The 17,130-nt window shown below is 33.8% G+C and overlaps 1 protein-coding gene across 1 annotated transcript in view; it reads right to left on the reverse strand.

Annotated features, from left to right (window-relative positions):
* Window positions 1–17,130, reverse strand: part of LOC144078391 (cystinosin-like) — a 36,218-nt gene that overhangs the window by 7,843 nt on the left and 11,245 nt on the right. Inside the window, exons 21-27 of the mRNA XM_077606418.1 lie at window positions 12,379–12,483; window positions 12,122–12,293; window positions 11,758–11,814; window positions 11,137–11,262; window positions 10,858–11,036; window positions 9,045–9,361; window positions 8,870–8,928 (exon numbers count right to left, since the gene is read on the reverse strand). Coding sequence (XP_077462544.1) covers window positions 10,896–11,036; window positions 11,137–11,262; window positions 11,758–11,814; window positions 12,122–12,293; window positions 12,379–12,483 — 601 coding nt within the window. The 3' untranslated portion in view covers window positions 8,870–8,928; window positions 9,045–9,361; window positions 10,858–10,895. The remainder of the gene's footprint in view (window positions 1–8,869; window positions 8,929–9,044; window positions 9,362–10,857; window positions 11,037–11,136; window positions 11,263–11,757; window positions 11,815–12,121; window positions 12,294–12,378; window positions 12,484–17,130) is intronic.

The following is a 17,130-nucleotide window of genomic DNA, read 5'->3' on the forward strand; positions in this document are numbered from 1 at the left end:
TTTAAAGAAAAAAGCCTTACTATACTATGTCATTTTTTAAGAAAAAAAGCCTTACTATACTATGTCGTTTTTTAATTAAAAAAGCCTTACTATACTATGTCATTTTTTAAATAAAAAAGCCTTACTATACTGTCGTTTTTTTAAAAAAAGCCTTACTATACTATGTCGTTTTTTAAGAAAAAAAGCCTTACTATACTATGTCATTTTTTAATTAAAAAAGCCATACTTAACTATGTCGTTTTTTTAAGTAAAAAGCCTTACTATACTATGTCGTTTTTTAAAGAAAAAAGCGTTACTATACTATGTCATTTTTTAAGAAAAAAAGCCTTACTATTCTATGTCGTTTTTTAATTAAAAAAGCCTTACTATACCATGTCATTTTTTAATTAAAAAAGCCTTACTATACTGTCGTTTTTTTTAAAAAAGCCTTACTATACTATGTCGTTTTTTAAAGAAAAAAGCCTTACTATACTATGTCATTTTTTAATTAAAAAAGCCTTAAACTATGTCGTTTTTTAATTAAAAAAGCCTTACTATACTATGTCGTTTTAAAAAAAAAAGCCTTACTATACTATGTCATTTTTTTAATTAAAAAAGCCTTACTATACTATGTCGTTTTTTTAAAGAAAAAAGCCTTACTATACTATGCCGTTTTTTAAATAAAAAAGCCTTACTATACTATGTCGTTTTTTAAGAAAAAAGCCTTACTATACTATGTCGTTTTTTAATTTAAAAAGCCTTACTATACTATGTTGTTTTTTTTAAGAAAAAAGCCTTACTATACTATGTCGTTTTTTCACGAAAAAAGCCTTACTATACTATGTCGTTTTTTTAAGAAAAAAGCCTTAATATACTATGTCGTTTTTTAAGAAAAAAAGCCTTACTATACTATGTCGTTTTTTAAGAAAAAAGCCTTACTATACTATGTCGTTTTTTTAAGAAAAAAGCCTTACTATACTATGTCGTTTTTTTAAGAAAAAAGCCTTACTATATTATGTCGTTTTTTAAGAAAAAAGCCTTACTATACTATGTCGTTTTTTAAGAAAAAAAACTTACTATGCTGTCGTTTTTTCACGAAAAAAGCCTTACTATACTATGTCGTTTTTTAATGAAAAAGCCTTACTATATTATGTCGTTTTTTAAGAAAAAAGCCTTATTATACTATGTCGCTTTTTTAAATAAAAAAAGCCTTAGTATACTATGTCGTTTTTTTAAGAAAAAAGCCTTACTATACTATGTCGTTTTTTAAGAAAAATAGCCTTACTATACTATGTCGTTTTTTAATTTAAAAAGCCTTACTATACTATGTCGTTTTTTTTAAGAAAAAAGCCTTACTATACTGTCGTTTTTTCACGAAAAAAGCCTTACTATACTATGTCGTTTTTTTTAAGAAAAAAGCCTTACTATACTATGTCGTTTTTTAATGAAAAAGCCTTACTATACAATGTCGTTTTTCACGAAAAAAAAGCCTTAGTATACTATGCCGTTTTTTAATAAAAAAGCCTTACTATACTATGTCGTTTTTTTAAGAAAAAAAGCCTTACTATACTATGTCGTTTTTTAAGAAAAAAAGCTTTACTATGCATGGTCGTTTTTACAAAAAAGCCTTACTATACTATGTCGTTTTTTAATAGAAAAGCCTTACTATACTATGTCGTTTTTTTAAGAAAAAAGTCTTACTATACTATGTCGTTTTTTAAGAAAAAAAGCCTTACTATACTATGTCGTTTTTTAATAGAAAAGCCTTACTATACTATGTCGTTTTTTAAGAAAAAAGCCTTACTATACTATGTCGTTTTTTAATAAAAAAAAGCCTTACTATACTATGTCGTTTTTTAAGAAAAAAGCCTTACTATACTATGTCGTTTTTTTAAGAAAAAAGCCTTACTATACTATGCCGTTTTTTAAATAAAAAAGCCTTACTATACTATGTCGTTTTTTAAGAAAAAAGCCTTACTATACTATGTCGTTTTTTCACGAAAAAAGCCTTACTATTTTATGTCGTTTTTTTAAGAAAAAAGCCTTACTATACTTTGTCGTTTTTTAATGAAAAAGCCTTACTATACTATGTCGTTTTTTTAAGAAAAAAGCCTTACTATACTATGTCGTTTTTTAAGAAAAAAAGCCTTACTATACTATGTCGTTTTTTAATAGAAAAGCCTTACTATACTATGTCGTTTTTTAAGAAAAAAGCCTTACTATACTATGTCGTTTTTTAATAAAAAAAAGCCTTACTATACTATGTCGTTTTTTTAAGAAAAAAGCCTACTATACTATGTCGTTTTTTTAAGAAAAAAGCCTTACTATATTATGTCGTTTTTTAAGAAAAAAGCCTTACTATACTGTGTCGTTTTTTAAGAAAAAAAGCCTTACTATACTATGTCGTTTTTTAATAGAAAAGCCTTACTATACTATGTCGTTTTTTAAGAAAAAAAACTTACTATGCTGTCGTTTTTTCACGAAAAAAGCCTTACTATACTATGTCGTTTTTTAATGAAAAAGCCTTACTATATTATGTCGTTTTTTAAGAAAAAAGCCTTATTATACTATGTCGCTTTTTTAAATAAAAAAAGCCTTAGTATACTATGTCGTTTTTTTAAGAAAAAAGCCTTACTATACTATGTCGTTTTTTAAGAAAAATAGCCTTACTATACTATGTCGTTTTTTAATTTAAAAAGCCTTACTATACTATGTCGTTTTTTTTAAGAAAAAAGCCTTACTATACTGTCGTTTTTTCACGAAAAAAGCCTTACTATACTATGTCGTTTTTTTTAAGAAAAAAGCCTTACTATACTATGTCGTTTTTTAATGAAAAAGCCTTACTATACAATGTCGTTTTTCACGAAAAAAAAGCCTTAGTATACTATGCCGTTTTTTAATAAAAAAGCCTTACTATACTATGTCGTTTTTTTAAGAAAAAAAGCCTTACTATACTATGTCGTTTTTTAAGAAAAAAAGCTTTACTATGCATGGTCGTTTTTACAAAAAAGCCTTACTATACTATGTCGTTTTTTAATAGAAAAGCCTTACTATACTATGTCGTTTTTTTAAGAAAAAAGTCTTACTATACTATGTCGTTTTTTAAGAAAAAAAGCCTTACTATACTATGTCGTTTTTTAATAGAAAAGCCTTACTATACTATGTCGTTTTTTAAGAAAAAAGCCTTACTATACTATGTCGTTTTTTAATAAAAAAAGCCTTACTATACTATGTCGTTTTTTAAGAAAAAAGCCTTACTATACTATGTCGTTTTTTTAAGAAAAAAGCCTTACTATACTATGCCGTTTTTTAAATAAAAAAGCCTTACTATACTATGTCGTTTTTTAAGAAAAAAGCCTTACTATACTATGTCGTTTTTTCACGAAAAAAGCCTTACTATTTTATGTCGTTTTTTTAAGAAAAAAGCCTTACTATACTTTGTCGTTTTTTAATGAAAAAGCCTTACTATACTATGTCGTTTTTTTAAGAAAAAAGCCTTACTATACTATGTCGTTTTTTAAGAAAAAAAGCCTTACTATACTATGTCGTTTTTTAATAGAAAAGCCTTACTATACTATGTCGTTTTTTAAGAAAAAAGCCTTACTATACTATGTTGTTTTTTAATAAAAAAAAGCCTTACTATACTATGTCGTTTTTTTAAGAAAAAAGCCTACTATACTATGTCGTTTTTTTAAGAAAAAAGCCTTACTATATTATGTCGTTTTTTAAGAAAAAAGCCTTACTATACTGTGTCGTTTTTTAAGAAAAAAAGCCTTACTATACTATGTCGTTTTTTAATAGAAAAGCCTTACTATACTATGTCGTTTTTTAAGAAAAAAGCCTTACTATACTATGTCGTTTTTTTTAAGAAAAAAGCCTTACTATACTATGTCGTTTTTAATGAAAAAGCCTTACTATACTATGTCGTTCTTTAATAAAAAGCCTTACTATACTATGTCGTTTTTTAATTAAAAAAAGCCTTACTATACTGTCGTTTTTTAAGAAAAAAGCCTTACTATATTATGTCGTTTTTTAATAAAAAAGCCTTACTATACTATGTCGTTTTTTTAAATAAAAAAGCCTTACTATACTATGTCGTTTTTTAATGAAAAAAGCCTTACTATACTATGTCGTTTTTTTAAGAAAAAAGCCTTACTATACTATGTCGTTTTTTTAAGAAAAAAGCCTTACTATACTATGTCGTTTTTTAATTAAAAAAAGCCTTACTATACTGTCGTTTTTTAAGAAAAAAGCCTTACTATATTATGTCGTTTTTTAAGAAAAAAGCCTTATTATACTATGTCGCTTTTTTAAATAAAAAAAGCCTTAGTATACCATGTCGTTTTTTTAATAAAAAAGCCTTACTATACTATGTCGTTTTTTTAAATAAAAAAGCCTTACTATACGATGTCGTTTTTTAATAAAAAAGCCTTACTATACTATGTCGTTTTTTAATTAAAAAAAAGCCTTACTATACTATGTCGTTTTTTTAAGAAAAAAGCCTTACTATACTATGTCGTTTTTTTAAGAAAAAAGCCTTACTATATTATGTCGTTTTTTAAGAAAAAAGCCTTACTATACTATGTCGTTTTTTAAGAAAAAAAGCCTTACTATACTATGTCGTTTTTTAATAGAAAAGCCTTACTATACTATGTCGTTTTTTAAGAAAAAAGCCTTACTATACTATGTTGTTTTTTTTAAAGAAAAAAGCCTTACTATATTATGTCGTTTTTTAACGAAAAAAGCCTTACTATACTATGTCGTTTTTTTTAAGAAAAAAGCCTTACTATACTATGTCGTTTTTAATGAAAAAGCCTTACTATACTATGTCGTTCTTTAATAAAAAAAGCCTTACTATACTATGTCGTTTTTTAATTTAAAAAGCCTTACTATACTATGTCGTTTTTTTAAGAAAAAAGCCTTACTATACCATGTCGTTTTTTAATGAAAAAGCCTTACTATACTGTCGTTTTTTAAGATAAAAGCCTTACTATATTATGTCGTTTTTTAAGAAAAAAGCTTTACTATACTATGTCGTTTTTTAAAAAAACTTACTATGCTATGTCGTTTTTTCACGAAAAAAGCCTTACTATACTATGTCGTTTTTTAATTTAAAAAGCCTTACTATACTATGTCGTTTTTTTAAGAAAAAAGCCTTACTATACTATGTCGTTTTTTAAGAAAAAAGCCTTACTATACTATGTCGTTTTTTAATTAAAAAAAGCCTTACTATACTGTCGTTTTTTAAGATAAAAGCCTTACTATATTATGTCGTTTTTTAAGAAAAAAGCTTTACTATACTATGTCGTTTTTTAAAAAAACTTACTATGCTATGTCGTTTTTTCACGAAAAAAGCCTTACTATACTATGTCGTTTTTTAATGAAAAAGCCTTACTATATTATGTCGTTTTTTAAGAAAAAAGCCTTATTATACTATGTCGCTTTTTTAAATAAAAAAAGCCTTAGTATACTATGTCGTTTTTTTAATAAAAAAGCCTTACTATACTATGTAGTTTTTTTAAATAAAAAAGCCTTACTATAGATGTCGTTTTTTAATAAAAAAGCCTTACTATACAATGTCGTTTTTCACGAAAAAAAGCCTTAGTATACTATGCCGTTTTTTAATAAAAAAGCCTTACTATACTATGTCGTTTTTTTAAGAAAAAAAGCCTTACTATACTATGTCGTTTTTTAAGAAAAAAAGCCTTACTATGCATGGTCGTTTTTACAAAAAAGCCTTACTATACTATGTCGTTTTTCATGAGAAAAGCCTTACTATACTATGTCGTTTTTTAATGAAAAAGCCTTACGATACTATGTCATTTTTTAAGAAAAATAGCCTTACTATACTATGTCATTTTTTAATTAAAAAAGCCTTACTATACTATGTCGTTTTTTAATTTAAAAAGCCTTACTATACTATGTCGTTTTTTTACGAAAAAAGCCTTACTATACTATGTCGTTTTATTAAAGAAAAAAGCCTTACTATACTATGTCGTTTTTTAATAAAAAAGCCTTACTATACTATGTCGTTTTTTTAAGAAAAAAAGCCATACTATACTATGTTGTTTTTTTAAGAAAAAAAGCCATACTATACTATGTCGTTTTTTTAAGAAAAAAAGCCTTACTATACTGTCGTTTTTTAAGAAAAAAAGCCTTACTATACATGGTCGTTTTTAAAAAAAAGCCTTACTATACTATGTCGTTTTTCATGAGAAAAGCCTTACTATACTATGTCGTTTTTTTATTTAAAAAAGCCTTATTATACTATGTTGTTTTTTAAAAGAAAAAAGCCTTAGTATACTATGTCGTTTTTTAATAAAAAAGCCTTACTATACTATGTCGTTTTTTTAATAAAAAAGCCTTACTATACTATGTCATTTTTTAATAAAAAAGCCTTACTATACAATGTCGTTTTTCACGAAAAAAAGCCTTAGTATACTATGCCGTTTTTTAATAAAAAAGCCTTACTATACTATGTCGTTTTTTTAAGAAAAAAAGCCATACTATACTATGTCGTTTTTTTAAGAAAAAAAGCCATACTATACTATGTCATTTTTTTAAGAAAAAAAGCCATACTATACTATGTCGTTTTTTAAAGAAAAAAGCCTTACTATACTGTCGTTTTTTAAGAAAAAAAGCCTTACTATACATGGTCGTTTTTACAAAAAAGCCTTACTATACTATGTCGTTTTTCATGAGAAAAGCCTTACTATACTATGTCGTTTTTTTTATTTAAAAAACCCTTATTATACTATGTTGTTTTTTAAAAGAAAAAAGCCTTAGTATACTATGTCGTTTTTTAATAAAAAAGCCTTACTATACTATGTCGTTTTTTTTTAATAAAAAAGCCTTACTATACTATGTCGTTTTTTAAGAAAAAAGCCTTACTATACTATGTCGTTTTTTTAAGAAAAAAGCCTTAGTATACTATGCCGTTTTTTAATAAAAAAGCCTTACTATACTATGTCGTTTTTTTAAGAAAAAAAGCCATACTATACTATGTCGTTTTTTTAAGAAAAAAAGCCATACTATACTATGTCGTTTTTTTAAGAAAAAAGCCTTACTATACTATGTCGTTTTTTAAGAAAAAAAGCCTTACTATACATGGTCGTTTTTACAAAAAAGCCTTACTATACTATGTCGTTTTTCATGAGAAAAGCCTTACTATACTATGTCGTTTTTTACGAAAAAAAGCCTTACTATACTATGTCGTTTTTTTTAAGAAAAAAGCCTTACTATACTGTCGTTTTTTAATTTAAAAAGCCTTACTATACTATGCCGTTTTTTAAAGAAAAAAGCCTTACTATACTATGTCGTTTTTTAAAGAAAAAAGCCTTAGTATACTATGCCGTTTTTTTAATAAAAAAGCCTTACTATACTATGTCATTTTTTAAAGAAAAAAGCCTTACTATACTGTCATTTTTTAAGAAAAAAAACCTTACTATACTGTCATTTTTTAATTAAAAAAGTCTTACTATACTATGTCGTTTTTTAATTTAAAAAGCCTTGCTATACTATGTCGTTTTTTAATTTAAAAAGCCTTACTATACTATGTCGTTTTTTTTTTTTAAAAGCCTTACTATACTATGTCGTTTTTTACGAAAAAAGCCTTACTATACTGTGTTTTTTTAAAGAAAAAAGCCTTACTATACTATGTCGTTTTTTTTAAGTAAAAAGCCTTACTATACTATGTCATTTTTTAATTTAAAAAGCCTTACTATACTATGTAGTTTTTTTAAAGAAAAAAGCCTTACTATACTATGTCGTTTTTTAATTTAAAAAGCCTTACTATACTATGTCGTTTTTTAATTTAAAAAGCCTTACTATACTATGTCGTTTTTAATTAAAAAAGCCTTACTATACTATGTCGTTTTTTTAAAGAAAAAAGCCTTACTATACTATGTCATTTTTTAAGAAAAAAGCCTTACTATACTATGCCGTTTTTTAAAGAAAAAAGCCTTACTATACTATGTCGTTTTTTAAGAAAAAAAGCCTTACTATACTATGTCCTTTTTTAATTAAAAAAGCCTTACTATACTATGTCGTTTTTTAATTTAAAAAGCCTTACTATACTATGTCGTTTTTTTAATAAAAAAAGCCTTATTATACTATGTCGTTTTTTTTAAGAAAAAAAGCCTTAGTATACTATGTCGTTTTTTAAGAAAAAAAGCCTTACTATACTGTGCCGTTTTAAAAAAAATAAAAAAGCCTTATTATACTATGTCGTTTTTTTTTATTTAAAAAGCCTTACTATACTATGTCGTTTTTTTAAAGAAAAAAATCTTACTATACTATGTCGTTTTTTTACGAAAAAAGCCTTACTATACTATGTCGTTTTTTTAAAGAAAAGAGCCTTACTATACTATGTCGTTTTTTTAAAAAAAGCCTTACTATACTATGCCGTTTTTTTAATAAAAAAGCCTTACTATACTATGTCGTTTTTTTTTATTTAAAAAAGCCTTATTATACTATGTTGTTTTTTTAAAGAAAAAAAGCCTTAGTATACAATGTCGTTTTCTTTAATAAAAAAGCCTTACTATACTATGTCGTTTTTTTTTAATAAAAAAGCCTTACTATACTATGTCGTTTTTTAATAAAAAAGCCTTACTATACAATGTCGTTTTTCACGAAAAAAAGCCTTAGTATACTATGCCGTTTTTTAATAAAGCCTTACTATACTATGTTGTTTTTTTTAAGAAAAAAAGCCATACTATACTATTTCGTTTTTTTAAGAAAAAAAGCCATACTATACTATGTCGTTTTTTTAAGAAAAAAGCCTTACTATACTATGTCGTTTTTTAAGAAAAAAAGCCTTACTATACTATGTAGTTTTTCACGAAAAAAGCCTTACTATACTATGTAGTTTTTTAAGAAAAAAAGGCCTTACTATACTATGTTGTTTTTAAGACATAGTTTCACCCGGACCACTTGACACCTGGATCACACCTTGAAGTAGAAATTGTAATTGAGTTGAGAACAATAGTTTTAATCCTACAGTGGTACTATATCAAAATGAAACAGCTACAATAAAATGAAGGAGTAAAATATGTCATATTCTTCACCTCTGGGCCTCCCTGGCTCGATTTGTTTGCTGCTCCATTTGGTGCGTGTTCAGAGAGGCAATCTTGCACTTCAGCGACGTTTCCTCCCGCTCGCCGCGCTGGCATTCCTGCTGTTACGATCGGGAATGGGTTAGGACCCAGGTGCGGGAAGCAGGAGGGGAATCGAGGCAGTTAGCTTCAAACAACATCTTTAATAAACCAACTGGGATGTACAAATCAACAGGCAAAACAGGAAGCAATCAGCTGATTGACCGCAGCAGCTGCTCTCTCTGACGGCATGTCAGGAGGGACAAACGGGGCCGCTCCTCGCATTCCTCCTGCACACAAACCAAAGTGCAACGTGACCGCTACCAATATTCCTCAAATTGCAATTTGAAGTCTAACAATAGCTATGTAGTACTGCCAAACATCACATCAAATGATTGCGCATAACCACTTTGATGTCTCTCACTGTCATTTTCGTGCACATAGGTTGCAATAAATCAACAGTAGTGCATTCACTTAAACTAACATTTCCGTATTTTTCCAGGGCACCTGAATATAAGTCGCACCGACCGGCCAAAGAAAACACACTGAAGACAAAATAAAAATGTATAAATCGCAATGGTGTATTAAGTCGCATTTTTGGGAGGGCAATATTTGATTGGATTAGAAACCAAGAACTAACCCAAATCCAAACAAGAGGTTAATTAGGCATCGGTGTCAACTTAACAGTTTTTCAGAGAACCAGTATACAGCCTAAAAAAAAAACACAGGCTTTTGGTGGTCAGAGAGAAAAACATAAGTCGCACTGGAGTATGAGCCTGGAAAATAGGGTCATGTTTTATAAATGTCGTACATTGTTAAGAGGTTACCGTATTTTCTCGAATTAAACGCGCACTCGAAAATAACACGCAGGTAAATTTGGGCCAAAAACATCTGGAAAAACGCAGTAATCGAATATAGTGCGCACCTAAAATTTCCCGCTGACGAAAATCAGAAATCGTACCTTTTTTTCTTCGTTTCACGATTGTTTTGTTCAAAACCGGATAGAGAAATCTTCAGGTACGAGCGTGTCGAGTGTCGTGCAGTTGGTGGAGTTATGCGTTTGAATTTTAGGGCAATAGATGATACACAGAGTGGACAAACATATCATGTAGACATGTTATGTTGCAATACCTTTTAGACTTCCTTGAACATTGACTACATTTCAATTGACAATACCATGTTTTAATTCAAATATCTATTGTCATTCTCAAACAAGAAAAGGAACATACAAATTGAATAAATAAATGATTTGAAGATATGCACAATGGAAAAGACTATCACATGTAACAAGGGAATGTACTGCCCCCCGCTGGACATATTTCTAAATACAAGTACGTACTACACTACAATGTAGTATTCTACTTTCCAGCTTATTAATGCAGGATTGTGATGTTTGTGAGGCTTGACGATCTTTAATATGCGTGTATTTTGAATTCAAAGTTGGAAATTGCACAATGTCCGTGCGTCAAAGTGAGTTTGACAATGCTTTTTTCGATCGAAAATTTGTAATTTATTTTAGTTATTGATTATAACACGCACCCCTTCTATTGGAATTAATTATATAGCAAAAATCTGCGTGTTATATTCGAGAAAATACGGTATTTTTGCGCTCATCATTTCTCATCTCATTTGCCACAAGGGCATTGTCGTCGTATACAAAAAGTACAGAGGTAGCTAGCACTGGATATGAAATGAATTGGATCCGGCGGAAGTGGTTTGGCAACTTGTTGAATTTGAAATGAAGGTCTAAGCCAGTGGATTCGAATTCTAATGCTCGACGACATACCTCCTCCTCCGTCCGTGTGCGCCAGTTTGGATTTTAGGTTACTGATGGTCGCCTCCTCTTTGTGCCGTTTGTTGGTCACAAAACGGTCTTTGTTCCTCAAACAATTCCATCAGTTCCGTCTTCTGCCTGCCTTGCAGAGGAGCCATCTCGAGCTGACACTCCCTCAATATATCGGCAGCCTGAGAAGGTCAGATGGCGTCACTTTTCCAGTCCATAGTAGGTCATCAATCAAGCAGGGTTCCCACATTCAGACAAATGACAACTAAAAACACGACTAACCTTCCCCAGCTCGTGAAATGATAATCCCAGGCCTTTCCGCGCATGTCTGAGATGCTGGTCCATGGTGTCCATTGCCTGCTCCACCTCCGACCGGTGCGGAGTTTGCTGCTGCAAGCAGCTCTGCGCCTATGACGTGGTCCCAACAGAAGGTTTGTCAGCAATCCACAAGATGGCATCGAGCAGGGCCTTACCACAGCCGAGTGCTCAAATTTAGTCCGCAGCTCGTCGCAATGACGGACGGCTCGCTAATGACCAATAGGACATTTGACTCATTCATTTTGTTGTAGCTGTTTCATTTGGATATAGTATTACCACTGTAGGAGTAAAACTATGGTTGTTAACTCGATGACAATGAACAAAAGGTCTACTGTCTGAGTTTGTTCGACGGGACCAGACGGAGTTAAGGAATTAGGGATAGGTGCTAAAACTGCACGTCTAAGACTAGCGATAGCCAACTGGTTTGACTTCTCGATTCCCAGCGCCAACTCTTCGGTCTTCTCAGAAAGCATCTAATGGCACATTAGGACATGGACTAGAAACAAAATCTCATCCTCATCTTCTCTGGGCAATGTTAAAGGTTCATTCCAATTTGGTATCTTGACAGTGGACATAAACACCCACCTGGTCTAAATCCGCTTTAGTCTTGTCCAATTGCAGCTCCAGGCTATCATTGCGTGCCTGTGACATAAAGACAACATCATACATGTCAATTGATACATTTTCCCAGTGTTTTATACCTTTTGTAATCATTTGAAATGGTGTACGCCGTATAACAACTTTTGTACGAGAAAAAAATGGTTTTTAAAAATGGGCCGTTATTTGTAAAAAACGCCAGCCCTTATTTTTAAAATGTGCTGCAGTTTCACTCCAAGCCAGCTAGGGTGTCCCGAGCAATGTGTTCATGAACATGTGGTCCAATGCAGGTGCTGTTGCCCGCCCGCCCGCATGAGCCAAAAGAGGATGAGACAGTTGAATCACGCATCACCTGGAGCAAAGTCACAAGGTCGCCCACATATTCTTCTTTGACCTCCTCGACCTTGGCCCGTGTGAACGGCAATGACAATAGGGTGCTGCTGGCAACCTCGTCGCTCGCCACTATGCTCAATTGGGCTGAGCCGTCCAGCGAGGGAGAGTCCGATGACAGCACCAAGTCATACCTGCGGAACAAAACGAAAGAGAAAAAGACTTGTTGGGGTGCACATTCCTTAGGAGATGAAACAAAAGGAGGAGAAGCTAGGGTACCTGAACTCGCTGGAACTCGGCTCGCTCCTACATTTCCCAAAAGCCTTCATCAGCGCTTCAGGAAATGAGCCCAATTGAGCATGAAGGCCATACTTCGCTTTTAAACTGCACACAAAAATAAAATCAAGGTGTTTTAAAATGACACACTGAATGGAATGGAATGGAATGGAATGGAATGGAATGCAATGCTGGTCAATTCTTCCCAGACAGACCTCGGGAAGTCCTCTTGGCAAAGACGGCAGGCAAACAGGAAAGAACGATCCGTGTCATCGGCTAATGTAACAAGGAGATCCTTAAAGCAAAAAGAAAAGGTCAATCAATAGACACATTGCTTACCACTCCCAGAAAGCCAACACACATTTTATGTCCAAGAAGAATTCTAATTTTATTTGCAAAATGTTTGAGTCATGATTAAAAATAAATAATAATGATACAGTACAGACGCTCCCCTACTTACGAACATTCGACTTACGAACAACGGTACATACGAACATGTCTGCAAATTGCGTTTATGTCGAAAAATGTGAGTCACTTCGATTTTGTATTGCGCGCCTTTTTCCGAGTAGTGCTTCTTTCCGCCGCTAATACCGACGACGCCTGGCGCTGAGAGCGCTCGGCTCACCCAGCATCCACCTTCCTCTGCCCAGTTCGTTGCAGTGCGTAAGTTGCGCAAGTGCGTGACGTATCTCCAGTGCGCAAAGAACCTTTTTCATTTTTATCATGAAATATCTCGTGCAGCCATTATTCAATATGGTTGGTGAAAAGCGAAAGGCTTCTAGTGAAGGAGATGCAAGGAAGAGGCAAGCCATTTCATTTGAAACCAGTGGCAATAATTACGAAGCTTGATGGGCGTGAGAAAGTGGTGAGCGTTGCACGGGAATACAACTTGAATCGTTCCACCGACCGTCAGTACCATTTCTAAACAGAAAGATGGAGCAGCAGGACCCATATGGTATTTCCATATGTAACATAAATTTGGCAACAAGACATCGATGGTTGAAATTGAGGTTGCAATGTCACTCATTCTCAACAATGAAGACTTTTCTCATGGCACTTTTATTTAACATGAAGACAGTAAAGCACAGGATTTTTGATAGATTTCAAAAAAATGCTGTACTCACGCATGTCCTGTAGCCCAGCTGAAGTCCCATGGTGATGCGGAGGTTTTTTTTTCTGTAAGTATAAAAGACTGTTTTCAGGGTGGATACAGGAATAATTTCTCTCTACTAAGATGTAAATAGATTGTTGGCTTAAAAATTAAATAGTGCTCTGCAATCTAGAAAATAATCTAAATAATATTATTCCTATTATACATTATATCAAGATGTCATATAGTGTAGTTTTACATTGGATTGGATTGGATTGGATTGGATAACTTTATTCATCCTGTATTCGGGAAATTTCATTGTGACAGTAGCAAGAAAAGTTAGCATAGTTAGAAGTTAGACAGTACAGTCAAAGGCCGCAGAACAACAAAGCAAAAGCACAAAGCACAAAGCACAAAGCAAATCAAAGTCAATGGGATCATTAAGAATCACCAAATCATTATGACAAAAAAGCAGCAAAAACACAAAAACGAGCTGCGAGTTTCTGTAGCAAAAACGGATAGACTCAAAAAGACGTTGTAAAGTTGGACAAAAACTGGAACCACACACAGAAAGTCTTCCACAAGATGGGGAACTTCTGCAGACATGTAGTACGTATTTTGAAATTGCCATCGAATTGACCAGCCACAAATGTTAAATGTGTCAGTATTTTGTGTACTCTACTAATACCTTGGACTAGAATTAGACTAGACACAGAATTCTTAACGGTTAAATAGCCCAAGGGACTATTTGAACCGGATTACAGCCGAAATGCGTCAAACGAGATCCGTTTTACAAAAAACGTACTTAAAAAAAATCCCGTACAAAAGTTGTTATACGGCGTACACAATTTGAAATGATCAAAAAACGTATAAAATAAGGGGAAAACGTATAAGTTGACAGGTATGCGGGGAATAGTCACCGCCATTACTTAGACACAGAATTCTTAACTTTAAAATAGCCCCGGGGACTAAATTGACAGGTCAAAACTTGACTATCTTTGCTAAAACAACAATAAGGGCCTCAAAAAGTAGGCTTTTTCTCAGATTACCTGTCGTCGGAGCCTTCACACTTAACGGTGACTTCAAAAACTTCAGTCAGTCTCAAAGCCATGGCGATAGATAGCGTGACTCGTCGCGAGCATTGCCGGTGAAATTTAAACGCTTCCTCTTCTTCTTCTTCTTCTTCTTCTTCTTCTTCTTCTTCTTCTTCTTCTTCTTCTTCTTCTTCTTCTTCTTCTTCTTCTTCGTCTTCTTCTTCTTCTTCTTCTTCTTCTTCTTCTTCTTCTTCTTCGTCTTCTTCTTCTTCTTCTTCTTCTTCTTCTTCTTCTTCTTCTTCTTCTTCTTCTTCTTCTTCGTGTTTCTCTTCTTTGTCTCCTCCTAGCGGTTTTGTTGGGAGTTTGCAAACAAGTTCACAATGTATCACTACGACTAACCAGAATGGATGATTGATCTTGCAATTTAGTCAAATGACATTGAAAAAGTAATACACAATAATACTATGTATTTATTTGTACCATAAAAAAGACAACAATTGAGAAAAGCATTGATAATAATCCGATTTTATTGTTATTACAACATTAATGATAATAATAATAATAAGAAGAATCCAAATGACAAGAAAGACAAGGCACGACTAAAACACTACCTTGATAACGCTAAACCTGAAGAAAGTTTGGCTCTGATCCGGATAGTCTCGGTCGGTCACTGGTAGCAGACAAAAACATGATTGTCGATTGCTAATGGTGTCAGGCTTTGAGCCTGACATGCACCCACGCGTCAGTCACTACTGCCCTTTTCACTATAGAAATATAGACAGTGTCAGTAAGCAATGTACATAGACAGTAGTCAAGGTGAATAATGTGGTTTTATTTGTGTGTTTTTTGTGTGTGTCGGTCTGTTGTGGTGTGGATCTTTCACTCTCACAGTGGAACATTTTTGCTCCGTGTCTAACTTTTCCGCCAGCCCTTATTTTGAAAATGTGCTGCAGTTTTACTCCAAGACAGCTAGGATGTCCCGAGCAATGTGTTCATAAACATGTGTGTCAGGCCCCAGACGAGATTGGTGGCTGGTTGCGCCCGCCACCCAACCACAGGTCCTGCCTCTAATGCAGGGCTGTCAAAGTCATTTGGCATGGTGGGCCACATACGGCGGCCTAGGGAGATGTCAAGTGGGCCGGACCATTAAAATGATACCATGCTCTGCTATAAATAACCCAAATATCATGTCTTTCCTTTGTTTTGGTGTAAAGAAGCACAAGAACATTAGGAAAATATTGAAATGGAATGAACTATCCTTTCATGAAACACCTCATATTTCCTTAGATAAATGTGCAATTGACTTTTATCATTCACAAATAGGCATTGCAACGGATCCCACTGATTGTACAAAGGCACAAAACTTGAATTGGTACTGAAAAATATAGTCATGCACTTTAAGATTAAAAGAGACTTTTAATGAAAGGATTTTTTAAACCACTTACACATACGCATATAAAATCAAAATGTAATCTTTGCGTGCACTTTACAAACTAAGGAGAGTGATTTGAAATGTGTAATGAAGAAAGTTTCTGTCTCAGTGATGCAGCTTGTCTTCTACTCTGATGGAAAGAGTGCGCCCCTTAGCGGATAATCCGTGAATTGCAGCGAATTCAAAATATGAATTCCATGTCTTTGATGCATTTTTTCCACTTTCAAATGATCCTGCGGGCCTGATCGAACCTCCTTGGGGGCCGGTTCCGGCCCGCGGGCCGTAAATTTGACACCCCTGCCTCTAATGACTCGAGGGCTGCCAGGTGTGAGTCATTAGCCAGTGAGGAGTATTTAAGGCCACCAAGAACAGGACCACACTGCGGGATCGTCTGATCTGCTCACAGTGAGGTACGTACCTGCTTGTATTTTCTCGCCTGCCTTCGTTGATTTAAGACCTCTTGTTTTGCTCCCAGGATTCCGACTACGCTCGGCCTCCACGACCACGGATACGCCTAACGACACGCCGACGCCATCCCGACGCCATCCCCACGCCATCCCCACGCCATCCCCACGCCATCCCCACGCCATCCCCTCTGGTGCCTGGCCTTTCACTTGGATCATTCTAATCAAGATTGGAGAAGCAGACTCCCAGCCCTCGCCTGCTTTGGGCTCTTCCACCCCCAATCAAAACAGCACGATCCTCTAACATGGACCCCGCGGGCGCAGGCCAGGCCCCCTCCGACCCAATTTGGCAGGTGGTGGAACAGCATACCCAAGCTATTGCGTACCTCTGTTCTAAGGTATCGAGCATGGCTGAGACCCCTGGATGACATACGAGCACTACTCAATTCTTTGCCTCATTCACCAAGTGCACAGCTAACCCCAGCCGCTCCCCTGGTAACACCGATATCGCCGCAACAGGGACCTAAGGCCCCCCTACGGTGGAGATCTCGGCGCATGCCGGCGCTTCCTGGTTCAATGGCAGTTGGTGTTTGAACAACCGAGCCTCACCCACACCTCGGACCGAGCCAAGATCGCTTACCTGATCGGCTGCCTTCGTGATGAGGCCCTAGCCTGGGCGAGCGCCGAATGGGAGAGGGGCTCCCGCATTTGTACCTCCTACGACTTATTGACCGCAGAGATGCGAAAGATCTTCGACCAGCCGGTGGGCACTTAAGAGCTCTCAGACAAGGCGTC

This window comes from Stigmatopora argus, chromosome 8 (assembly GCF_051989625.1).
Source record: "Stigmatopora argus isolate UIUO_Sarg chromosome 8, RoL_Sarg_1.0, whole genome shotgun sequence".
NCBI classification, from domain to species: Eukaryota; Metazoa; Chordata; class Actinopteri; order Syngnathiformes; family Syngnathidae; genus Stigmatopora; species Stigmatopora argus.